Source organism: Carassius gibelio, chromosome B10 (assembly GCF_023724105.1).
Source record: "Carassius gibelio isolate Cgi1373 ecotype wild population from Czech Republic chromosome B10, carGib1.2-hapl.c, whole genome shotgun sequence".
Classification (NCBI taxonomy): Eukaryota; Metazoa; Chordata; class Actinopteri; order Cypriniformes; family Cyprinidae; genus Carassius; species Carassius gibelio.
In genome coordinates this window covers 7498530-7524904 of record NC_068405.1, presented here as the reverse complement: position 1 = coordinate 7524904, position 26375 = coordinate 7498530, and the positions used below count along the sequence as shown (strand labels likewise).

Genomic DNA, 26375 nt, shown 5'->3' with positions numbered 1-26375 from the left:
TTCGTAAAATGTCTAAAGTGGACTATTGAAATATATAGTGTAACCAAAAGGACCAAACTATGAAACAGTATGGCTCACATCCTTCCTTTCATGCAAGTCCACTCATTTTATTTATTTTTATTACCTATTTTATCATCTAGCACATTAAAAGTATAAGTATTAGCACATTAGTGCATTAGTATGCGATTATGGTTCATGTCTGTAACACATAATCTTACATTAACATAAACAAGGTCCACATTTACATTTGATCTGTTCTTGCTTTCAACATGTTTGAGCTGAAGAAAGACACGTCTTGAAGTTTAATAATTATTCAAGTTTAAAACATCAAATTAATCCAATGTAATCCAAATCTACGACCCATATTTTATTGACAGCATCCACTATAACTTACTGTCAGTTTGTGCAACTCGCCTCAGTTTTCTTTTTATTTAGTTTTATTGATGTTTGTTTTGTAACCCAAACTCTTTCTTTTTCCCCACTGGGACTTCTCGTCAGTCTGCGGAAATTTTCGAACGCAGGCCTATATGAAAGAATGCCAAATATTTTCTTATTCCCCAAATGGGGCATTTAACACCTCCTGAAAAATATCACAAGCAGTTTGGGCTGCTGAGTCTGGCCAAAGGCAGGCAGCCAGGCTTTGTTTGACATTGTCTTCAGCACAGAGGAAAGACACGGTGCCTGATCGGAATCATATTAAACTCTCTCAGAAGCTTTGTGTTTTGCGTCAGGGGCTTGAGGGGAACGGCGCAGACGTTCTGCACATATTCAGTCAGACCGGCCGTTTCTATCGGCCTTCTCTTGTGGTGTCGATCTGAAGATATCCATGTGCTCTGTTTACTGTGGCAACTGGAAAGGGTCAAAAGAGCCAAAAGATCTTTGAATCTGGAAAACCATACTGGAATATTGCAGCCAAAAAAAGAAATAATCAAAACAAGCGTCTCTTTGTGCTCCTTTGCACAGTTTTTATACAAATGTGAAACAATGTAAACTCATTGTGAGATCGCGCTCATGTAAAACATTCTTAGGACAATGTGAGCAGTGCCTGCCCATGCAAGTGAGATGAAATGCAATTAGTAGGGCGTTTTGTGCAGCAGTGCAGTAGCTAGGGCATTGCTAGGTGGTTAGTCAAAACAGCTGTTTCTATGGAATTTTTTAATTTACCATCATCAGTTATTTAACAAGCTATGTGTTTTGAGGTATAATGCCCATAGCACAAATTACCTGTCATATTTTAAAATAATATACATGGTTCAATACCAGTTACGCTCAATCTACAGCACTTGTGGCATATTGTTGATAACCACAAAAAAATCTTAATATTATTATTATTTTTCTTTAAGATTTGAGAGGCACTGACAAAAGAAGAGAATGGAGCCAACTGGTAAGTGTTAAAACACTCACTGCTTTAACAGAATAGTCACAATAAAACAATCTCTTATTATAAGGGGGCCTATTATCCCTTTGTACAAAGTCTTGATTTGGTTTTTGGGGTGTACTAGAATAGGCTTTCCTTCTTTTTCGTTGCAAAAACTCATTGTTTTTCACATATTTTACATAATAGTTGCACCTCTCTTACCAGTCTGTCTTAAACACTATTTAGGTCCTTTTTCGGGGAAGCCCATCCTTTCGAAAATGAAATGTGCTCTGATTGGTTAGCTGGCCCAGTGCGCTGTGATTGGTGAACCGACCACGCCCCTTACCATAAGCACAAGCTTCATCTGCTCAGCTATCAATATATTTACAATGGTGTCAATTTTGCACAATTATGACGCTGAGAAGGTTTACAAACAAGAGGAAAGGTGAAAAAGTGTAAAAGGGTCCCTTTAAAACTCTTATTAACGTTTTCTGTTTACATGTTATATCCAAATGATATCCAACAATTTTGCCACTGTAATGTAATACCTAAAACCTTAAAGAGATAGTTCACCCAAAAATTTTAATTCCGCTATCACTTGCTCACCATCATGTTGATCAAAACCTGCATGACTCTTTCTTTCTGCAGATCACAAATATATATATATATATATTTTTTTTTTTTTGGAAGAATGCTAGTCTTCAAAAAGTCCCTTTGGTTACCCTCTACTTTTACTGAATGGAAATACAAACCACTGAGACATTTCTCAAATTATTTTTGTTATGTTCCAAAAAAAAAAAGTTTGAAGGTTTGGAACAGCGTGAAGGTGACTAAATAATTATTGGGTCAACTATCTCTTTAAAGGTGCCATAGAATGCTAAATCACTTTTATAAGGTGTTTGAACACAGTGTGTGAAAACAAACAGTCTATAATGGTACAAATCCACTCACTCAATGTTTTATAATCCTCATAATTCATAATTCATAAACAGTCTCTCCACACTAGCATTTCTCACTACTATGACGACATAGGCAGGGAATGTCCCACCCATTTGTGAGTGACGCTCTCTGCTCTGTTAGCATTTACACAGCCCTGAATGAGAAGCTGCGGTCCGCCATTACTGTTCTCTTGCTGTGGCTGCTGGAGGTACAATGTCAGCACCAAAGAGCCATTAAAAGTGTTGTGTGTTGGGATGCATAAACGAACATTGTAGACTCCATAGACTGCTTAGGACACGATGTTTAAAAAACGTTTACTCCGGACTGCCTCACAAACAAGTGTCAGTTCAGCGCTGGAGTTGGGCAAAGATTGCTTCTGAAGGCTTCTGAAGAGGGATCGATACCAAGGCTTTGTGCGCAAACATCCAGACTCCAGACAAAGTAAGCATCACACATCATATTTTGTTTTCCAAAAGAGCTTCTTGGCTCTCTGTAAGGCTAATGTTGCTAAAGCTACCATTGTCTCTGTCTGTTTTCAATAATGCTGCCTTCATGTGCGACCAGAATGATCGTGAATAGGAATGTGGTAATTAAAAATTGCATTTGGAAGCAATGTGACATCAGTAACATGGTCATAACACCTGTATGCCCGCGATCATGAGCTCTTGAAGCTCCATCAGGGTTGCCAGGTTTCCACAACAAAACCCTCCCAATAGCTACTCAAACCTAGCCCAATCATGTTTTGAGGGGGATCTCCCGGGGAAAATCACATTCCGTTGGGATAAAATGCACATTTATGGTGGGATTCCCCTGGTAAAATGTGCATTTTAGGGGCTAAATATCCAACAATTCAATAACAATATAATGTTATTGGGGTCACTTAAACTGGCGGGAAAAACCTCATACCCTAAAAGTGGCAATTTCAACAAGCCATAAAAATGATCGATGGGGTATTTTGAGATTCTCAATTTTTGAAAAGAAAAGACAGGAAACTTAATTTTAGGGGTAATCAACAAATTCCGTTGACCGAGTTTGTACTGAACTGGAATATTTCTTAAATCATTAGTTTAACATTTTTTTTTTTTTATTAATATTGCCATAAGAAACCACAACTAAGAATAACTACATAATATAAGCATTGCATCACACTGCTAAATCTGTATGTATAACAAAATTACACATTAAAATTTAGAGTAAATTAAATGGAAGATCCTATGTACATATGTTTGTGTGTGCGCATGCATGCGTGTGTTTCCCTTGATGTCTAATTGATGTATGTACTGTACTGGTAATTCAATAATAATAAAAAAAGAAAGGCATACACACGGAATGATAAACAAGGTCTGCCTTGAGGACGGGCTTTTAATGTATTAAAAAACCAAGGACAATGCAAATTCAATTTCAGTTCACTCCCTCCTCATTCCATGACTCCCCAAGCAGAGCAAACCCACCAGCATTAGGTACTGTCTCATGAACTTGTGTCGAGAAGCTGACCTCATTTGGACATCGATTTATTTTGATTTAGTTACTTTAATTTCCCCCAGCTCTCACAATGGATCGTGTTCCAAACAAGCAATATTGCATCCCCCCGCCATGCTCCGGCCAAAAGTCTAGGACTGCAAAAACATTGCTGAAGAGGTCAGGATGGACCGTCCATCAGGATGATGTGTCTGCATCACGCAGTCTTTATCCCATTAATGTTTCTTTCTCTTGTACCAGCAGAGATACTGCAGCAAATGTGGCAAATGCCATCACCCGAGAGCTTCTGTCTAAATGTTTGCATCTCTGAGCCACCCAATGAAAGGGACAGCTGACCACAGAAAACTGTCCATGTGACCTCTGCTGACGTGCAAGTCATTTAACAACAGATACATTTATGCATTTAGCAGACGCTTTTATCCAAAGCGCATATATTCAGGCTTTACTTTTTTTTCTCAGTATGTATGTATATACTTTATCAGATACATTGATCTATAATTATTTCTACTGCAAGGATGATGTCCTTTTTCTGTTACACCTTTAAATGTAAAATCACTCAGCTATATCTATTTTAGTAAGCTACAAAAAGTACAAAGATCACAATTTTACTACATTTAGTGAATGACTGCAATTATTTACATTTTAGTAAAGTTTATACATTGTATAAATTATCAATATGAACACTTTGGGTCATTTAAGTAAACCATAAAAACTTAGACAAAACTGTACATTTTAGAAACTTTGAAAAATACTTAAAAGTCCGAGTGATGCTGTACATTGCTACGACTGTGAAAGTAGCCGCAGTTTACAAATTTGATTAAAATGGTTGCTATAGTCACAATTTTTTTAAACAATTTCAAAAGTTGGAATAGTTTACAACATTTTCTTATTCTCACAGTTACAACAGTTTTTGAAGTTTAGTCTAAGCTTTTTGCATTCATTAAAATTTACTTAAAGAGAAACTGAAATCTGAAACTTAGTTAATTTTAACAATGTACAGTACAGTAAAAAAATTGCAATAATTGAAACATTTACAACGTTTACCTAAGTTGCCATGTTGTGGTTGTTTCCATTATTACATTATAGTTAAATATGTTACAGTAAACTTAATAAACTATTGTAAAAATCACATTGTAAACTACTTACAATTTTACAAACATTGTAAAATATTGCGTTTGATATTGTAGTAAACACTGTGCAGTAAATTGCAACAATAATACATTCAGTAAAATTCATAAACCACATTTGCTTTGCGACAAACTATGAGAAGCTTAGCTTACACTTTATGTTATTGTCCTTGGTACAGTGTAATTGCTGTACATGTACTGAGTAATAATAATTATCAACATGTAATTACTATAGGGTAAGGGTAAAGATTTGGTTTAGTTGCATTTTAAATTATGTATATGTGCATAACTTTTGTAATGTGAAACAAGGACACTGTAAAAAAAAAAAATAGTAAAAGTCAATGCGTGATGTCAAACAACAATCACAAACCAAAAACAATCAAAAGCATGACTGATTAGCACTGATTTCTACCAAAATAAGCAAATAATCATAATTGGCTAGAGAGCTAATGAGTATAGACATTACTTTGTATGGTATGCTGGTGAGTTTACTTGAACGGGCTTTCAAGGAAACATCACTCTGATTGTTAAGCTCTCCTTCAGGCTATCATTAGTCATATATGAAATCACCTCACATAAATGTCTCCAAACTAAGCACTGCTAGTACAAATGGTCATAAAATCACATTGCTGCAGGGGCACCTTCCTCCTGCAGTACTCAACAATAAGCTAACCGCACAAAGCTAATCAGCATATTAGCCTTCATGTAAATAAGGCTTTGTTCATGCTGCACACGAATCAAATTTGATTTTCAAATCTAATCTAGATCCGACTGACTACACTGTCATTTTACCACCGATGAAATCTGATCCGTTCTTTAATGCAGTGTAGCTGATGTATGTAAAATGACTTTCTCACAATGTGGAAAGAGAGGACAGAAAACTGAAATATTGCCTTTGCTTATGTCTATCATGACATTTCGCTCAGAAGCACGGATATACTACACTCCTTTGTCCTAAATAACTGCCTCAGTGACTCATTCAGTATATAAATAGTGTAAGTAAATGCCATATAAATGTCATAAAAGTAAATGTCACATAGTCGACTGCATGAATCCAGAATGATGAGAAATACTTTAGTAAAAAAATAAATACATTTAGTTATTTCTTTCTTTAAGTAAATTCGATATGAACTTTTCAAACTAACTGCAACTTAGTCCAGACTCTTAAAAAAATTAAAAATAAATAAAAAAATCCAAATGCCAAAAAATCTGCATGTTTCTATATACAGGTTCCACACACTGACTTAAGATCTAATGAATATTTTTGGCTTGGGATATAATAGCTATCCACCGTTTGACTATTGTTCGTTTCTTGAGTAAAGCCTCAAACAATCAGAACGGATCTCTTAAAACAACAGTCGTGGATCCAAAGAATACAGTATGAGCTTTGGAGTCATTTATATTTAACTGAAATATGAAATGTCAATTCCTCCAACAAATTTAGCATAACACAAAGGTTTCCCTCTCTTTCTGAAAGGAAAATTCTCTGACTAAAGTTTAAAGCTGCACTTAATTCAGAATGAAATCCATTTATAGCGGCAAACTAGCGGGGTTTGTTTGCCAGACTCAAAACCAGTCTGCCAGAAATTAGCAGGACAACGGCTAGCTGTTTACCGCCTGGCTTACTTTGGCAGATTTGTGTCTGTTCTGGAGAAATAAACTTAAGATGAAACTTTCTGTAGACTAGCGTCAGACGCACCGCCCATTTCAGTCAATTCGAAAAGTTGTTTGGGCTCCACATGTTTAGCAAAAACACTACGAAGTTAAACAACTTCTATGTGTGACGGTGTCAAGGCTTGCACCTGTCCAAACCACAAAGTCATGCCTCACTGAACACCAATTAACAATGACATTAATAACCAGTTTAGTCTCAGTTGTAAACGACCCACCCAATATATGCTTCCAGTACAAACTGTCAAACCTTAAATGCCAAAATGTCAACCAACCCTAAAACAAGTCGTTCTTGTCTAATTCCAGCTAAATTGAGGAAGTTAGTAAAAAATGTTAAATCACAGAGCTGTCCGCAGTTTAGTGGATAGATCGCCCACAAACTAATCACTGAAACAACTACTGTAAGACGTTTTGAGCTCCTGGATAAATATAATGAAGGAAGGGATTCCAGAAGGGTATGTATTTAACAAACACACATAAACACAAAAAAAGATTACCTCAAGTGAATAAAAGCTATTTTTAACAAGACACATTAAGTTTGCTGGGTTACGCCGTCAAAATATCAAAAATATCAAAGCAACTGCAACAATTCAAGGTGATGTTGGTAGTTTAAACAGAGGTTCTTAATTAATGTTATAGTCAGACTGAATAGCAAATGAAACTATTTTATAAAGTGAGGTGTGAAAATTAAGTATTTGCACTTTCAGACAGCTAACATGTAGTAGATAACATTATTTAGGTTGTGGAATGGCAACTATATAAACTACTTAGCACTGAATACATACAGTATAATCTATTTTAAGATCCCGTTCTCATTATTAACTAACTATTAACTAAAACTTTTGTCTCAATAAACTCCTAATATGCTGCTTATTAAAAGTTACTAAGGTAGTTGTTACGTTTGGGCATGGGGTAGGATTAGGGATCTAAAATATGGTCATGCATTATAAGGAATTAATATATGCTTTAAAAGTACTTATAAAAACCCAATGTGCTAGTGATGCATGCTAGTTAATAGTGAGAACTGGTCCTTACAGTAAAGTTTAGTTGTCGTCAATCATGATTCTGAACAAATGAAGTGTTGGTGACCAAGTGGGATGTGTTCCTGAATCAACATCTTGGCCCTGAAACAACATTCCTTTCAAACAAACCCAATCCTAACCATATCCCCAACCTCAACCACAAAGTGCTTCAGAAATCAGATGGAAATAATAGTAACCGACCTTGTGATGAGAACAGCATTGTCGTGATGGGCGATCCCGTTCTCTGGGATACTGTTTCCATCTCCCTGATGAGAAAGAATGGATTTCTGCCATTTACAGAAGCTGTCTAGAGATTTGTCTGCATGGTGGTTTATCTCCAAGTTGGGCTGCAACATAAAAAATAAAAACAATTCAATGTATCAATGCAACAAAATCTGATCCACAGCAAGTTTACAAGTCATAATATGACAAAGGACACTTCGGCATGTTAAGTGTATATATTTTAGTTAAAATTTTATATATTATTTGGCTGGTACAATGTGAATTTTAGCTAGTTTTAGAGCTAGTTGGATCTTTTGGTTGGTTTCCCAGTCTGGGAAGAATTATTTGACTCTTCCAAGTACAAAAAAAACATAGACAAACGCCCTGGCTCTCTCATTAAAGACATTAACGTAAAATCTTTTACAAAGTTTCCCTCAGGGACAATGTCTAGGCATATCTGTTCGAATAACTTTTATCTTTAAAAGTGGTCAGACGATTCATGATTCCATCTGTCTTTTTCAGGGCAATAAAACAGCAGACTACCGTGAGGTGTGTTTCTAAGCCTCTAAAAATACTCTGAGCTCACGCTCATTTAATGCTAATGCAGATGAAAGACAAGAACGATGAATAGCGTGCATGTGCGTGAGACTAGGGAAATATATCACACCAGTCTAGTCTTAAGAAGTACTACTGAAATACATTGACCTTTAGCAAAACCAGAATGCAGCTGTACACTATAAACTGTTTATTCTTGAAGAATTACACCATTAAATGGATAGTTCACCCAAAAATGAAAACTCTTTATTGTTTACTCATCCTCATGCCATTCTAAACGTGTATGACTTTCTTTCTTCAATAATGTCTCAGTTTTTCATCCTTACAGTGAAAGCTGATTGGGGTTGAGTAAGCAATAACAGAATTGTCATTTTTGTCAACGATCGACTTGTGCAACACTCACCTGATCTTCTGTCAGAACAATCAGTCGGGTTACAATAATGTTCACAACGTTTCCAAGACTGGCATCACGGTAAAGTTTGGCAACCTGACCTCCAGAAAAGAAGAAAAGACACAAAGTCAGCCAAATGCTGTTTGAGTTCTTCTCTCGTACTCTTAAAAAAGAATAAATTGCACATCGGAGATAAATACGCATGAGAAAAGCAGGACCAAACTTACAATATTCATTACGGACAGGATGTAGTGCTCAATGTCTTTGCGACCGTGGTAGCCGACCATCATTTTGTCCGCCACCACTAGGGTCTCCACAAAGCGTTCAGAGCTGACAGAGCGTCGCTGGCGGTGGCCACCCATCGAGCTGTTGCCTTCGGTGGCTGGGTAAGGTGTGTATGCTTCGGGATTGGTATCGTAGCTGGGTGTCCTGGTTACTGTGAGGTCTTGGGAAAACAAAAATCGTTCACATTTTCATCAAAAAGTGATTCATTAGCAGTTCAATTGATAGTAAAATTAGGTTTAGCTAAAGTAGATCTTAACTCAACGTTTATGCTGAAGCTGTTTGCAGAGACGTCCAGCCAAACCTGAACCACTGACCATCATTTCCTAAACTGCTATCTATAGCTGTTTATGTCACCGTGTGGCCAAACGGAGGTTTACCAACCTGTAACACCACAGCTGAGCTCCTCGCTTGGCTCTTGCAGAGAAGGAATGGAAGTCTTTTTATAAATAACATGTGGTTGTCCATCTTGGTTGACGTCACTGAAATTTCTGGATATATTTTTTAATGGCTCTATTAAATATTGCTCGTCCTCTGTGGTTATGACGCCATGCTTGATAAGAAAAGAGAAAATGATAGGTTACGCAAAAGGCACATTGGAAAAACAAGAAAATATGTCCATTGACAAGGTTTGAAATATTCCATTTGCAGTGTCAAGGACAAGGTTGTAAATTCATGCATTTTAATGGCCATATCACACGCTTATCATCTCTACAAATACATTCATGCTGTTAAAATACATACCAGAATCAAGATAACTATTACTAAGTAATTCATATCATTCAGCATTGCAAGAAAATGCAAAAACACGCCACAATACAAATCAGTGAGATAAATCACTCAAAAACCACCAATTACATAAAGAACAACACTGTAATTACTGGGACAGGAACCAAAGCACACAGACCTGCGCCCTTGAACACCCCCAATTTAACATAAATTCAAAAAGAGCCTCAGAAATGTGTTTATAGAAAAAGAAGAGGGGAAAAAATGCTGGCATGTTCTCCAAGTCTGTAAAACTCCACAATGAGACCAATTAAATCTTTACAAAGAAATAGCCAACGCTGTGCACGCAAAACAAAAGCACAGTTGATATAAGCCGTATGCTGTGTGATGCACGGTGAAAAATGCTGAGGCATTCAAAGGATTGTTTTTCCATTTTTGGTTTCAATAAAATGACTGAAGCAACGCAGAGATCTCAATTTATGAAGCATGGTGAGCCAGTACCTTTGGCTGCAACAATCATAATATAACATTTTAGCATCATTACAACTGTCTATTTCTTTATTCTGACTAAAGGAGGACTGTGGAAAAAAGCCTAATATTACAGACCTGATAAAGCAAAGCTGTTTGAAATTTCTTGTGGACTACAGCCTAAAGCTTTTGTGTTGGTAATCTGGTTGGTTTAATGGCAAAGGTGGAACATTATGTTTGTAAAAGCGTCGCTTTTACTTTCATTTTAGCCCAGCCATTGGGACAGATCAAACTTGATGATATCAGTTATCAAAACTTACGATAAATTAACCATGGTTTACTACAGAAGCCACAAATACCATGATTACTATAGTTAATCCATGGTAACCACAAATTAACCATGGGTTTTCTAAACTAACCATAGTTTACACAATTGCACAAATTATCATGTGTAGAATAAAATTATAATATCCGTTTTTTTGAGCACGAATCACAACTGAATTTTTAAAGTGATTAAAAAGATGTATTATATGAGTCGAGAGGAGAGAGCGCAGCGTTAATAACCTTGTTGAACTGGTTTATTTTATTATCATATAAACGACTTTTCTCGACATTCTGAAAACTGGCAAAATTCAAAAGCTTCTTACAAAAGCTAAAACTATTAAATGTAAGTCATGTGCCAGCCAAACAACTGCCATTGAGATGGTTTTTATAAATTATTGAAAAATAAATAAATTACCATTGTAATCAACAGCACTGTCACAAATGGTGCTAAGGTGAATTGAAAATTCTTTAAATCATCATTGCATCATCTCTTGCAATATCAAACTGAGGAGTCAAGTAAAGATCTCAACAGGCTTGCTGTTTACTGTACTCCTGAAACTATAGGTCTGCCCGGTGGTGTAGAGGTAAGGTTTTGTGTTTGCGCGCAGACACTGTGGCTGCAGGAAATGCCTCAGGACCAGCAGAGCCACTCTAAATTCTCATAGATTTATACAAGGGTGCTGCTGATACCAGGGTGGAATCCAATATCGAGGCCTTTCCTCCCACATGAACACCCCAGTTTAAGGTAATTGCACAGTGCCTGATCTCTTGGGAATTTTCCTCTCAGTCTCTCTTCAAATTAAAGACACAACATACACGACAGCAGTCTAGCTTCCAGTGATGGGGAATGGGGATGCTACTATAAAAACTGAATCTTGCCAAGATACAAGCTACTTGTAGTTTAAAGTACTTCAACAACAGTCAAGCATTTGGAAAAGTAGTTAAATGTAACTATGCTAAAGCTATTTCAAGGGAATAGTTCATAATTTAGCCACGTTGTTCCAAACCTGTATGCCTGTTTCTTCTAGAATTAAAAAAAAATGTTTCATTTATAATATATATATATATATATATATATATATATATATATATATATATATATCGTATAGCAGCGTTCAACCGAATTGTTCACAAATAAACATGCTACATGTCCTGCAAGACCTCAAAACAATGAATGGATTCTTTCTGCAGTTAAGTTACAGAAGTGAGTTGTCAAGGAAATTTGCAGGGTCACGCTAGTTTATACTAGCCAGAGCCGTGATCTAACATTTCGATAATCGCATTGCATTACAGGAAGCCACGTTTCACAGCAACCGTGAGGAGTGCGGTTTAGTTAAGCAATATCAAAGTCCCCACCAGATGAAATGCTCAGCGTGAGATAGGAATCAGCTGGCGAGGGGCTTGCAGGTGCAGGAGGGATTCAAGCCCAATGCGGAGAGACAGCTAAGCTAATATTTTGCTGTCACTCAGCAGTCACTTTAACAGTGAGCAGAAGCAGCCGTGTACACAGAGACAGGGACAGAGATAAGGACTCTGGCAGCAAAACAGACGAGGCGCTTTAAGCTCTCTCTCCCTCTCGTGTTAGTCACACATGAGGCATAAGTTTCTTGAAGCTGCCTAAGCTTTATTAATGTGATGTGGACATGCTGACTCATTGGCACGAAGCTCTGCTGTTAAACTGCTGAGCAAGACATCGATATTGACACTTTTCATGGTTAAAATCCTTTCACCTATCTGAGCTTAAAATGCAACATTTTGGCTGATTTTCCCAAAAAGTGTGAACAATTTGGTGTTATCAAAACATTTTTCTGCTTGTTTGAGCTTCCCAGCATTCCAACACTGATTCGACCAATGGCGTGAGTTGGGGACAGGACTGTCTGCTTGTCCAACCAATAGAGTGCTCAGGTTTAACTATTTTTTGATATGCATTTAATTTAAAGTGCATTTAAAAAGTGCTATCAAAATTAGCATGTTAATGCAGCCAATTAACTTTTCCAGTTTAACTGCATTTAAAATACTTAACACATTTAACGCTGGGGCAAAGCAATGGTTGGTCACCAGACTCACAACTGCTGCTTCTGTCTTTTTTTTCTTGACAAGAATTGTGTTTATTTGGATGCAGAATGTCTTTACGACCACATCAAACAGGAGACTTTTCGGACACGCACTCCACTTCCCCTCAGCATTAGGCACTAGTCAATTGAGCGCAGAAATGGTACAGGTAAAGAGGAACTTCAGCAGAACAACAGTGAACTGCGGTCAAATGAAATTTGGTCAGGACATATATCAGTAAAAATGAATCTTCCTGTTCTGTCCTGTTATACTGTGCTTGTGGTGCATGCTCTTCAATTGCATGCACAAATACGACCGTGCACGCTGTAGCCTCTATCATTTCATATGAAAGTGTGAATGAAACTACAAGCATGTGCACCAAATTCACGAGGTTGAGCAGCAGCTGCTCTTAAAGTAACAGCAGCCAAATAATCTAATAACCCAGCTGCTGTGATGTCTGTTAATCGAACAACAAATGGAAAAGGAGGAAATCAATAACTTTTTGAGCTTTCAGGATCCATCCACATTGAAATAATATCCAACAGTTGATGTGTATAGTCAATAGTTTAATAACAACTTCCTAGTAACATCGACGAGCAGTGATACTTGCCTTTATTCTTAAAAAAGATGGCATTAAACAAATGGTAAACATATACTTTCTTTATGTTGTTTCTATGTTAATTTGAAAGATTGAATGTGAAATTGCATTATAAAGGTATATTTAAAAACGAATGTTGGGTGGGATAAATCGCAATTAATTGTGATTAATTTCAGGAAAAAAGTGTGATTAATAAGTTGTTTTATTAATCGATTGGCAGCACTTATTAAACTGTGTGTTCTGGGTGGGTGGGTGCTAGCTGGTTGCTCACAAGCCCAATTCAAAAGAGCCCACCCAAGTCTCTATGATATTCTAGTCCATAGACACTGCTCAGGTCCCTTCTTCACCTATTTCTTTGCCAGGATAAACGTAAAAGTTTGATTGCTAAAAGTAATAGCACATCTCCGCAACAATGCACGTGGTTTAGAAATAATCAACCACAGTGAGGACAGCGTATCAGTCACATCAAGAAAGCGAAGTCAGCAAGTATGTGGCCCTTTAAAAAAAGTAAACACTTCAGCTGAAGATCTTTAGATATGTGGGCAATAAAATGCAATGCATATTCCACATGTCTTTGGCCAGCATGCTTTCGTATCCCTGCCTGAATGTGCAATTTCCAATCTGGTCTTTTATGCAGAAAACAGTGTGCTTTTTCCTGAGGTATTTTGGGGGGGGGGGAAGCAGCTTGCTACAAATATTACAAATTCCGGACAAATCAGAAGGCTCTTTTAAGAAAGCAAATGTTACTTACCCTCTCATACCCCCAAAAGCATTTTCAAAGATGGATGTACTCACCAAGCCTTTGCAGTTGCTCAAAGCCACTTTTGTAGTGCTATATTGATCCAGTAGGTATCCAACATAGTGGCAGTTATCGACCACTGAATGCTGCCAGTCTAGTCCGTCTCTGCCCCAGTACTCTACCGTCAAATGTTTAGAAACCAGGTTGGGGTTGAGTGTCAGGTTCAGGTGAAAGTGCTTGCCGTAGGCTGAGAGTTTGTAAAAAAGCCTGGTCTCAGTGTGGTCCAGCTCAGTCTGGTCCAGTCCACGTCGCCGTCGACCGGGCCTGTAATGCTTCACAGTGTAACTCATGAACTGGCCCCTCTCATTCACCCGCACTGGTACTGTTAGCTGGTAGTGCTCCAGCGTGGACAGGAATTCCGCTTTGTGTTTTGGGGAATAAAGTGAAGCAGATAACAGTGAGCAAAACAAAGCAGAGGGTAATCATGGGAAACCAAAAATCTGCAATTTCAGCAATGTAAGTAGCAGGTGTGCTCAGAGGAAAGATCAGTTGCGCAGAGCAAGACTTAGAAGAGTTTCGGTTATGTTTAAAATCCTGTAAATACTTTGTTTCCGACGTTTCTCCTAAAAATGCTTTGGGGAAACAAAAATAACACAAATCAATGTGGACAGTAAAGCTAAGATGATTTGCTCTTGGAAGAATCTGATGAGAAATCGGATTGCAGACTCTTGAATGTCTCCATTGTTTCTCCTTCAACATTCAAAGGGAGTTACACTTCTGTTTCTCGGATGTATCTCCCAGTTATTTCAAACGTGCCTCCTCTTGATGTTTCAGAGTAGATGAAAAACTAAGTTTCAAAATATGGACACATTTTAATAGTTAAAATCAGAAGTCTTAAGGTTTCTCTTGAGGTTTTTCAGGAGCAACAATGGTGATACTTCAAAGGAAGCATAACTGAGATCACCATCTTCTGCACAAGAAATAAATGTTTCCACTGGAATGACAAACCGGAGCACAGTTTGAGACATTGTTGAGATCTCTTTTGGAATCTGGTGGAAAGATTATCCTCAAGGAGAAAAATCAGAAGTAGCAGACACAATTAGTAAAGGCCTCTTTGTCTCTATTGTTTCTCCTAGGTGTAGACATTAGTAGATCTGCTGCTCTGATTTTTCTCCTACAGTGTTTCAGCGGAGATCTCAGAAACATCTCGCACTGTGCTCAAGTCTGCCAGAGAACAGCCAGAGATCTCAAAATGAACTCATTTTTGCCCAAGATCAAATCATCTGAGTTATGCTACCCACATTTATTTCATAGCTCTGTACTCTTGCTGCATGTCAACAATCGTCTCATTTGTACATCTGTTTATTTCTCCTAAGAAGAAGCATCTGAGATGGGCTCGACACTTACATGAAACATAACTGAGCAATAAAAAAGTTTCCTCTTGGTATAGCTGAGAGTCACTGTGAGCAGAAATGAATTATGGCTGGCTGCTGGTGAAATTTGCTATAGTCATCACTATATGTTCTTGTCCATACATTATTAGACCTACCTTGAGAGTTGTATGAAAGGATCTGAGCTTCAGCAGCGGCCAAGACCAGGCTAAATATCCAAGTCAGCGTCTTCCAAAAAATTTCCATAATTTAGGAAAGATCTGACATGGGGTGGGGTAGGGGGGCTGGGGGAGGCTACAAGTGGATTAGAGCGATATGATCAATCCAGCTTCGCACCATAACATATCCGTGACAAGCATCCTCGACACATTTGAATCTCAGTCCACACTTAATCCCAGGTTTAAAGATCTTCCTAAAGGTGACTTGATCCTGCACCTCTGTCAGCCATGAGCAGGGCAAGAATCCGTATGAATTCTCTTCATGTTATTCCAAAACAGCAGATCTATTTTAGGAGCTTGTCCCAAACGGTCCATTTGTTTGCCTGGAAATGAATGAAAGTAGGGGGGAAAAACTTGTCAGGGGAAAATTGCCAGTTTGTGATCATAAAATGGACTTTGACTGAACATAGCTCTTTAACTGCAAATACTAAGCATGCTTTGTCAGATTGCAATTCCATAGCTGTAACATCTGGACTTGAACCGGTTTGATCACACACGCACACACATAACGCTGAGCTCATAGGTGTTGAGTGGGACGCCGTAACTTCAGGTTATCATTTTCACACCTGCACTTGACTATTAGCTGCCCTGCCTGTTTCCGACTCGAGGCATGAAGACCTGTTGCAAATAACTCGACTGGTAGCTGATCAGACTGAAGCTTCACCGGCCAATTACAACTTTTCCAGATTCTTGATGTGTGAATGAAATCAACAAGCATTGATTTCAAACCATGAAATCAAGCGTCATTTGGATTCAAACGCTACTGGAGCTCCTCTCAGGACTTCTCAAAACCATTCTTTTGCAGTTACAGCTTTGCATCTGCAGTTTTGCAGCACTACCAGCTGGTCTCTAGATGGTTTTTGGTGGAGTCAGTTCTCCTCGAGTTCACTTCACACAAGTGTCCTATCAGAGCAACACAGGTGCAGAACTCAATCCACTTACGTTTGACATCAAAATACAGATTTGTCTTCATTTTGAACAGTGTATTTCAATAGATTTGTAATATAAAAACACACAGCATGGCACTTTTTAAAGTGTGTATTAAATGGACAGTTCACACAAAAACAACACTTATGTCATCGAGTACTAACTCACCTGTGTGCATTTCTAAAAAAAAGAAAACTGGTAACCAAACAGTTTTGATGACAACTAATAACACTAACAAAAAATGCATGGACGAAACAACAATGATGCATTTCCCAAAACTATCTATCTATATATCTAGGACTAAAGCAGGACTGAGTTGCAGTACAGTTGCTAGACTCAATGTATAGAGCTCTATGTGACAGTAAAAGCAACTCCAGAAGAAACTCACCGGATGAACATCAAATCAAATGCCAGTACCAGCAGATATATATCCTGTGTGTCAGCTCATGCGTTTCTTACTATCGCAGCAGAAGCTGAAGCGGTAAAAGTGCAGACATGCATTCATAAGTTTAATAAAAGGCTTCTTCCAGACAGCAGCTCGAGTCTAAAACGTGTCTGACCCAGACAGCTGGCAGCAGCCCAACACTATTACACTGACCGCTGAAATAAAAACACACCAGACCAATGAGAAGACTACTAATGCGCTCCAAGGGACTCTCTTTCTTTTTTTTTATTTAGTATCTTTTCATTAACGTCTCAGATAAAGCCGTCACAAAGGATTACTATTAAAAACAGACTCCGTTATATTGACATGCATTGAAATCTTCTGTGCAAACTCCACTATCCTTCCTGTCTGTAAGACCGTAAGAAATGATAGTTACCGTCTTCATCTTTTATTGCAGAGCACATGCAGACAGTAGAAATCTTCATTTGAGTCCACCTCAGTGCATTCTTCAGCAAATCTCTCGTTTCGCTTCAAGCCATTCTCATGCCAACAAATGTAGTTGTGTCCTTGTACAGAAAAAAAAAGCTCTTCATGAACTCACTTCATCAGCAATGCAGGGGGGAAGACTCCAAAATATGAAAAAGTTGATGAATAAGTTAATGATCAGCTCATGTTTAACTATTTAAGTTTCCAGCGTGTGTGATGGCTTATTGTCTGGTCTCGTGCTCTTTGGTTGACCAGAGATGAATAATAACAGTAACGCACATCGGGGCGCGCGCTCGCAGGACAGTAGAGCTGATCAGAGACTTGCAGCCTTTAATACTGAAGCCGGATTTGAGGCAGCACTCAAACTCAAACACCGCCGGGGAGGTTCGCCATGACGTCATTGCAGATGTGCCTGCCGGGGCGCGCGCGCGCCTGATCGTCAGGTGAAGCAGGTAACAACACAAACCTCCAACAAATGATTAACAAGCATCTTTATGCTTAACATTCAGATTGTCCGAGGCATGCAACATGTCAAAGTCCTATTTAGAGTCAAATGGGATTGAAAATAAATTTAATTTAACATTATTTTCACAATAAATGTCAATACATATATATAAAATCGAGTGTCGATTGGTTAGACTGTCAAGTCATTTTTTGAACTTATTTTTAAACATATTTTTATATGGTTATCTGAAGCGCAGGTGTTTTCTTTTTCCAGACATGTGATACAACAGTGGCACAGACAGTAAATCAACAACAGAATAGAAAACCAGAGTTTGTAAATGTCATTACCTATCAAATTAAAATAGAATGTAGTATACAAATACATATCGTCTAGTGTTATGAGAGTGGTATTTCGCCTCGCTGGATGTGTGTTCGCTGATTGCGGTTTTTCGCTTAGTTTGTAGCGACACCCTGAGGTGACTATGTGACAGTGCACTGATTTACTGCAAATACAAAAATACAAAACTGAAGCACTGATAAGCACTATTATCCCACTTAATGGTTTTAAATTATATGTCACAGAAACCTTCAGCTATTAGTGTGATTGTATATAGGCTGTTGTTCTGTTTTGATTTCTGTATGTAGCTTCATGTGGCTGTCATACTGTCTGTAGTAGGATGTTTTGGTTATTATGTTATTGTGTTATATGTTGTTTGTTGCTGTATTTGACTTTTAACATGTGTTGTGGTATGGTTTATGTGATGCTGATATGTAATTATGTAAGTTGGTATGCTCTGTTTGTTGTAGATGAGGTTTCTCTTTTTTATTTTTTACTTTTTATTTACATTTTTAAGTGCTTTGTCACTTTAATCAGACTGAATAAACTTCTTTTTTTTGCACTAAAAATCTTTTTATATGCACTGTTTGTTCACTTCATTGGTTTGCACTCTATCTGACATGTGCCTTGCGCTGCTTTATGTAACTTTATTTTTAATTTTATTACACATCTTTTTTTACATTCCCGTATTGTACAGCTGTTTCTTATATGTTATATTTGATCTATATTTTAAGGCTCTACTGTTAATGTTATCTGTATGCACCGGGGGTCTGAGAGTAATGCAATTTCGATTCTCTGTATGTATCTACTGTACATGTGGAAGAATTGACAATAAAGCAGACTTGACTTGACTTGACTTGCTGCTTTTCTTGGCAGGGACCATTTTAAAAAAATCTAAATGATTTCCCCTGGTTAAATAAAGGAATAGTAATAAAATAAAAATAAAAATAATAAATTATGTAGCCTACATACACTATATATATATATATATACACACACACACACACACACACATATACATACTTATAATCATTGTTTATATGTTGATAGTTTATATGTTAATAAGTTAAATATCATATCCCACAAATAATAATAATTAAATACTTTGCAAATGCAAAATAAAGCAATTTCACATTGCCAGGTATGAATATAATTTAAGAATGAGTGAGATGTGTGAGGCTATTGTTGCAGAAACACAGTAACGTTTGGAATTAATAAACTGTGGACCCTCTCATGGAAAGTTGTTGAGGGTTATGAGTCCTGTGTAGATCATTTCCAAGGTAACAAATTCTAGTGTATGTAAAAATACTCGGGAAACTGAGAGAGTTTCAGGCCAATGAAAATATGTCTAAATAAGAAATAAGAAAATGTAAGAAATTTTTAATTAATAAGCAATAATATATAAACACAGAAGAAGAAAAAAACACAGCCATTAGGTAATCAAGTGAATATTAAGTGCATGTCATATACATTTAAAATTAAAGTGAATACATTCTTTTTTTTTTACAAAAATTACATTTGCATTTGACTTTTGTTTACTTAAATGTCATATTTCCTGCATTTGTCCCAAGTTTTCAAGTTGGTGTGAAGACTGCAAGAATGTGTAGAAGTTTGATTACCTGATGAGACACACATTGGCATCATGTAAAAGAAATATACACATTTTAATTTTCGTTTCAATACTTTGCACTTAATACATAAACTTCTATAGGCCTATGTGTGTTCATTTGTCAGCCTACATCACTCACATTGCTTCATATTAACCCTTACATGTCCTGTGGAAAAACATAAATTTACCACTCAACAGATGAGCAGAGTTCTATATAACAGGGTTATCACTGTACTTACTGTTGTAGAGTATGACAAGAATTTTCCATTATTAACGTAAATGAAGAAAACAATGTTAGGTGTGGTGTTTCGATGAGAATGCTCTTTATTTTGGTGGAGTGCCTACTAGCTGCAGTTCCTCTCCCGTCCTGTAGTCGGCGGTGTGTGGAAGGAGAGCCGCTGGTTACCTTAAAACCACCATCGAAGAAGAAATATTAACTTCATTTGAAAATGGCGTCCGACGTTAGCCGTGATGCTTCTGAAAATAAACGCAAACTAGATGAAGATGAAGGCGAATGGGTCGGGCCTCTTCCCAGCGAGGCCTCGCAAACTAAAAAGAAGAAAGGTAATGTTACGGTAACTGGATTTATGCCTAAAAAACCCGGAAGTGTCTATGACTGTGTCTCTAAACCTAGTGAGCTGCCTAACTACAGAGCCCTAGACAGCGTTTGTGGGCATTATAGTCCCTAATAATATGCCTAAAGTGTAAGAGATTTAATTTTCGAGACACAGTTAGCCGTTTCTATCAAATATTGGATGTGTTCATATCTGTGTTCTGTTTGGTTTGGTGGCTGAGATATGTTTTATTAATGCATCATATGTCTTCTGCTGCAGTTCTGGAGTATGAGAGACTGTATCTGGACAATTTACCCTCTGCCTCCATGTATGAGAGAAGTTACATGCACAGGGATGTGATAACACACATTGTGTGCTCCAAGTAAGTTCCCTCAGACTTGCCACCATCAGAATATTAATAATATATTTAAATTGTTTTTATTGCAGGCCTGGTCAGACCAGTGGTTTTAATTAGATTAGATTAGATTCAACTTTGTCACTGCACATGTTAGGTACAAGGCAACGAAATACAGTTAACATCTAACCAGAGGTGCAATAAACAGTAAGTGCAGAATATACAGTGGCTACAATATGTTACAAATGTACAATAAATTTACAAATAAGGAAGTATTATGGACATAATTTACAGATTTTAAATACTATCAGCATGATATACAGGTATGTGTACTATGAACATATTATACAGTTGGATACACACTTTTATTTTGGAAGCGATTCATCGATCTTACAGCCCTAAGACAAGTGCATTGGTTTGACCTGATTGTGATTTTTTTACCATCCCAGAACTGATTTTATCATAACAGCGAGTCAAGATGGGCATGTGAAATTCTGGAAGAAGAAAGAGGATGAAGGAGTGGAGTTTGTCAAGCACTTCCGCAGCCATTTGGGTAGGTGTCCTGTTATTACATCTGGTGAGCAAAACCCTAGCAAACCGTCCAGAACGAGAGCGACAGCGACCCACAACACGCCTAGCATTGTGGGAGTGGATCTTTCTTTCAGAAAATATCTCCAAACAGTGTTTGTAAATAAGTTTGTTTCTGGTTTGCAGGAGTGATCGAGTGTATCTCCGTCAGTGCGGAGGGAGCGCTCTTCTGCTCCGTGGGTGATGATCAGGCCATGAAAGTTTTTGATGTCGTTAACTTCGACATGATCAACATGCTCAAACTCGGGTAAAGTCTTGCTCTTCTGTGTGGAATTTTTTTATCTGTTTTGCTTTATTTTTACTTATTTTTTTATAAAATATATTATTTAATATTCTGTATTAAATATTTATGGATCATAGATGATACTTTCAAATTATGCATAATTTATTTCAATATAAAATAATAAAAATATATAAGCAAAAATATTGAGCAGTTTGCTGTCATCTGGTGGGAGAAATTTATTTAAAAAAAAAATTTAAGTGTGACTTTTTTTTCTTTAAGACCATTCCATTTTTTATAACGTCCATTATTTGTGTGTTCATAAAGCAATGCCACAAAAGTCACATAGTTTTATTCTATTCTGATAACATAAAACATTTAAAACATATATATATTCTTAGTTTAAAGTGATCAAAGACCGTCCGAGTGTTAATAAAGTTTCTTTTTTTCCCAGCTTCCATCCAGGCCAGTGTGAGTGGATCTATAATCCGGGAGATGCCATCTCCACCGTAGCCTGTTCGGAGAAATCGACGGGGAAGATTTTTGTATATGACGGACGGGGAAGTAATCAGCCCCTGCACACGTTTGAGAAGATGCACACCACGCCACTGTCTCAGATCCGGCTGAATCCGAAGTATCGCGTCATAGTGTCGGCTGATAAAGCGGGGATGCTGGAGTACTGGACGGGGCTCCCGAGCGAATTCAAATTTCCACGGCAGGTGGAGTGGCACTTCAAGACCGACACGGACTTGTATGAGTTTGCCAAATGCAAAACGTATCCCACCAGCCTGGCGTTCTCCCAAGACGGCAAGAAAATGGCCACCATCGCCACCGACCGCAAAGTCAGGATTTTCCGTTTCCTCACTGGGAAGCTGATGAGGGTGTTTGACGAATCATTAACCGTAAGTTAGGGACTTTAACTATATATTTACTGATAAGATGATCAAATGAATGTTGGAAGAACGTGAGGTCATCTGTGGTGTCTGTGCACTGGATGGCAGATGTTCACCGAGCTCCAGCAGATGAGGCAGCAGCTGCCTGACATGGAGTTCGGCCGCAGGATGGCGGTGGAGCGAGAGCTGGAGAAGGTGGACGGCATCCGCCTGACCAACATCATCTTCGATGAGACCGGACACTTTGTGCTGTACGGCACCATGCTGGGCATTAAAGTCATAAACGTGGAGACGAACAGGTAGAGAACACGCAGCACACGATAAACACACCTCTTCTGTGATGAAGATGTTTGTCATTCCCAAATGATTTTTTTGTAGGGAGCATAATCTGTCGAGGTGGCACAACAAATATCATCATAAAGAAAAGCTTCATTTGAAAGAATAAAGTCTTTCTCATGAAGCTTAGTTTGTTTGCCATTACTATTATTATCCCTTATAAAATATAATAAAGCGTATCGTTCCGGTCCTTGATTCTGATTGGTTGAGCTGCGTTCGAAGCTGTTGTAAATTACTCTATAAACACACACCTCTGTTTACTTCTGTGTGTTGCTCGGTATCTTTCTGAGGAACTTCATTCTTTGGTGGAAGAATACTGTTTATATTAATATCATTACACTGCATTTGCTCTGTTTTATTCTGTGAAACCTTACTATGTATGTGGAATAACTGTTTTATAAAAGCAATAATCCTTGTGAAGCTGTGGTTTACAGTGAATTTATAACAGCTAAGGGGGTCCTAACAGGCTTCTTGTGGCTTATTGCTTTATTTTAACATGATTATTAATGTCAAATGAAATATCATATAGAGGACCTCTGCCAACACTCATGATTGTGTCAATAGGGTCAATCTCTTAAAATATCAGATGTTTTGAATAACTTGGCAAAATCAGTTCAGGTCGTAAATGGTCATGTGATACAACTCCTCAAAAACAGAATATTTGAATACATAATTATTGATATTTCTAAAAAGTACTTTATTACCATATTTTGTAAATATTATATTAAAAATGTCTACTTTTATCTATTAAATTTTCACACCATTTTTTCCCTCAGTGTAATAATAACTTTAACAGTTGCATGTTAACGGTTCTTCATGGAACCACAGATCAGATTGCAAATAAAGAGCCTTTATTTATAAGAGCTAATGTGTTGGGGGATTGTTATTTCTTTATAGTCTATGGTTGCTCCACATGAGTCATTACTTTGAATCTTTTCAGCCGTTCTGAAAGTCTTTTTTTTTAACTGTGTCTGAACTGTTTTTGCTGTGCAGGTGTGTGCGGATCCTGGGCAAACAGGAGAACATCCGTGTGGTGCAGCTGAGTCTGTTTCAGGGAATAGCCAAGGCCATGCAGGCCGCTCCAACCATTGAGATGAAGGCCTCCGACAACCCAGCGCTGCAGAGCTCTGATCCAGACCCCACCATCTTCTGCACCGCCTTCAAGAAGAACCGCTTCTACATGGTGAGATCCAGAAGAATCTGACACACTTTAAACTCTAGAAGGATGATAATGTTCTGTTGATCATAAATGGGAGCTGGATTTATGTAAAAAATAATTTTGAGCGTGAGTTTTTTTTTTAAAGGAGCAGCTCACCCCAAAAAATGATGTGCTAAAAACTTACTCGGCTTCAGGCCATCAAAGATGTAGATTATTTCTTCATGGGGACAGATTTGAGGAAATGTAGCATTACATCACTTGCTCACCAATGGATCCCCTGCAGTGAATGGGTGCCGTCAGAAAGAGAGTCCAAAAGCACAATAATTCAGGGTTGTAAGAAACAAATCCATCATTTAAGTTTTTAAACCATAATTTCTAGCTAAAAGTTGAATCCATAATAAACAAAAATGTCCATCCCGCTGTTCCTCTCACATCAAAATCCCCTTACATATGTTAATAAATATTTTGACTTCGCTTGATATGTGCAAAGCAACAGTTTAAAGTCCTGATGGATTTCTTACAAACACAGCTTTTCAGTTCACAAGACGTTAATTTATTGTGATGCTTTTATCAGCTGTTTGGACTCTCATTCGGACGGCACCCATTCACTGCAGAGGATCTTCTGGTGAACAAGTGATGTAACGCTACATTTCTCCAAATCTGTTCAGATGAAGAAGCAAACGCATCTACTTAAACTTCAGCGTTATTGTTTTTGCTGTGAATGGGCTTTAATGATATGTTTATTTTGAACAGTTCACAAAGAGAGAGCCAGAGGACACCAAGAGCGCCGATTCTGACCGTGACATCTTCAACGAGAAGCCGTCTAAAGAGGAAGTGATGGCAGCCACACAAGCAGAAGGGCCGAAAAGAGTGTCCGACAGCGCCATCATTCACACCACAATGGGCGACATCCATATCAAGCTCTTTCCTGTGGAGTACGTTTCGTTTCATCGTTTAACAGCAGTTTGGCCTGAGAAGCCAGAATGCTTGTTCATTTATTTCTTTTTCTTCTTAGATGCCCCAAAACTGTGGAGAACTTCTGCGTCCACAGCAGGAACGGTTATTACAACAGCCACATATTTCATCGCGTCATCAAGGTGTGAGCTCCTGGCGAGTGTTCAGACGTGTTCCTCCGGAGGTTTGAGGATGTGATTGAACAGGTGATTTCTCTTGTGTTGTATAGGGCTTCATGATCCAGACCGGAGACCCCACGGGCACAGGGATGGGTGGAGAGAGCATCTGGGGAGGAGAGTTTGAGGACGAGTTTCACGCCACGCTGAGGCACGACAGACCCTACACCCTCAGCATGGCCAACGCAGGCCCGGGAACCAACGGATCGCAGTTCTTCATCACGGTCGTCCCAACTGTAAGTCCTCCAAACTGCCTCGGGTTTTTGTTTATGGTCAGTAAAAAAAAATTATTTTGAAAGGTCTCATCACCAAGGCTGAATTTCTTAACAAATGTAATTTATTTCTATGATGCAAAGCTAGATTTTCAGCATCATTACTCAAATCTTCAGTGTCACATGATCTTTCAAATCATGTAAATATTTAATCATTTTAATTGAATATTTTAAAATGCTGATTTGATGCTTAAGCAACATAAAATAAAATAAAAATTAAGAACCTGGGTAATTTTTTTTCAGGATAGATTTTTTTCTTTTAATAGAAAGTTTAACATTAACAAATATTTTCATCAAATAAATCAAAATCATACTGAGCCCAAACTTTTGAATTGTACATGTATAAGAGAATGTGAATATTTTAGGTCATTCCTTTTTTTGTTTCGTTAATAGGGATTTAATTAAATAATTTGGGTGTGTTTCAGCTACAGTGTCCATTTTGCTTATGAAAAATTAATATTCACTCTGTTATTGCTGTAAATTTATACAGAACAAAATTATGAAACTATGCCATTCTGTTTCTATATACATATTATATACATAATATTAAAATATTGCATTGAGTAATGTTAACTGATGCCTTGAAGGTTATGTTATACTGAGTCAAATGAGCTTGTGAATCTTTTTGAATGATTTGGTAAAGGTTCTTTTGTTTATTGGGCTCTAGTTTCAGCAGTAGAGGCAGGAAACATAATAGAAATTGGCTCAATTACACAATTAGGTCATTCAGTTAATGTGTGGTCATAAAATGAATGTCACACCATTGTCACTTTGTGAATCTCTTGTAGTTACCATGAATCTGGGAAAATCACCAAGTTATTCATTTTGAGCTGACATCGGTTGAGCGGAGTCAGTTCAACTAACTTTTGATCTAATTTTCTCTCCAATCAGCCCTGGCTGGACAACAAGCACACGGTCTTTGGGAGGACCACTAAAGGTATGGAGGTGGTCCAGAGGATCTCCAACTTGAAAGTCAACCCCAAAACCGAAAAACCGTATGAAGACATCAGCATCATAAACATCACCGTCAAATAGATGTGCCGCCTGAGCTGTTCCCTTCAGTTTTTTTTTTTAAATAAAGTATCTTTTTTTTTATAATAATAATACCGTTTCATTAGT

At 37.7% G+C, this 26375-nt stretch overlaps 2 protein-coding genes across 2 annotated transcripts in view; one reads left to right on the top strand and one right to left on the bottom strand.

Moving 5' to 3' along the window:
* adamts6 (ADAM metallopeptidase with thrombospondin type 1 motif, 6) overlaps nucleotides 1–17747 on the bottom strand; it is an 83652-nt gene extending 65905 nt beyond the window's left edge. The window contains exons 1-7 of the mRNA XM_052567139.1: nucleotides 17310–17747; nucleotides 15502–15884; nucleotides 14009–14373; nucleotides 9430–9598; nucleotides 8991–9208; nucleotides 8776–8859; nucleotides 7797–7942 (exon numbers count right to left, since the gene is read on the bottom strand). Of these exons, the coding sequence (XP_052423099.1) occupies nucleotides 7797–7942; nucleotides 8776–8859; nucleotides 8991–9208; nucleotides 9430–9598; nucleotides 14009–14373; nucleotides 15502–15589 (1070 nt within the window). The 5' untranslated portion in view covers nucleotides 15590–15884; nucleotides 17310–17747. The remainder of the gene's footprint in view (nucleotides 1–7796; nucleotides 7943–8775; nucleotides 8860–8990; nucleotides 9209–9429; nucleotides 9599–14008; nucleotides 14374–15501; nucleotides 15885–17309) is intronic.
* A 2402-nt stretch (nucleotides 17748–20149) lies between these two features.
* ppwd1 (peptidylprolyl isomerase domain and WD repeat containing 1) lies at nucleotides 20150–26327 on the top strand. The gene is made up of 11 exons (XM_052567140.1): nucleotides 20150–20313; nucleotides 20583–20685; nucleotides 21108–21211; nucleotides 21373–21493; nucleotides 21921–22368; nucleotides 22468–22658; nucleotides 23689–23878; nucleotides 24608–24789; nucleotides 24870–24951; nucleotides 25038–25220; nucleotides 26148–26327. The coding sequence occupies exons 1-11, from the start codon at nucleotides 20199–20201 to the stop codon at nucleotides 26289–26291; spliced, it is 1863 nt and encodes a 620-aa protein (XP_052423100.1). The 5' UTR covers nucleotides 20150–20198; the 3' UTR covers nucleotides 26292–26327.
* The last annotated feature ends 48 nt before the right edge of the window (nucleotides 26328–26375 follow it).

Excerpts from the sequence above, each read along its gene's own strand:
- ppwd1 (XM_052567140.1), top strand. The coding sequence starts at position 20,199 with ATGGCGTCCGACGTTAGCCGTGATGCTTCTGAAAATAAACGCAAACTA. Across the intron at positions 22,369-22,467 it reads TGTTTGACGAATCATTAACC|ATGTTCACCGAGCTCCAGCA; the intron begins GTAAGTTAGGGA and ends ACTGGATGGCAG. Across the intron at positions 24,790-24,869 it reads ATCAAGCTCTTTCCTGTGGA|ATGCCCCAAAACTGTGGAGA; the intron begins GTACGTTTCGTT and ends TTTTCTTCTTAG.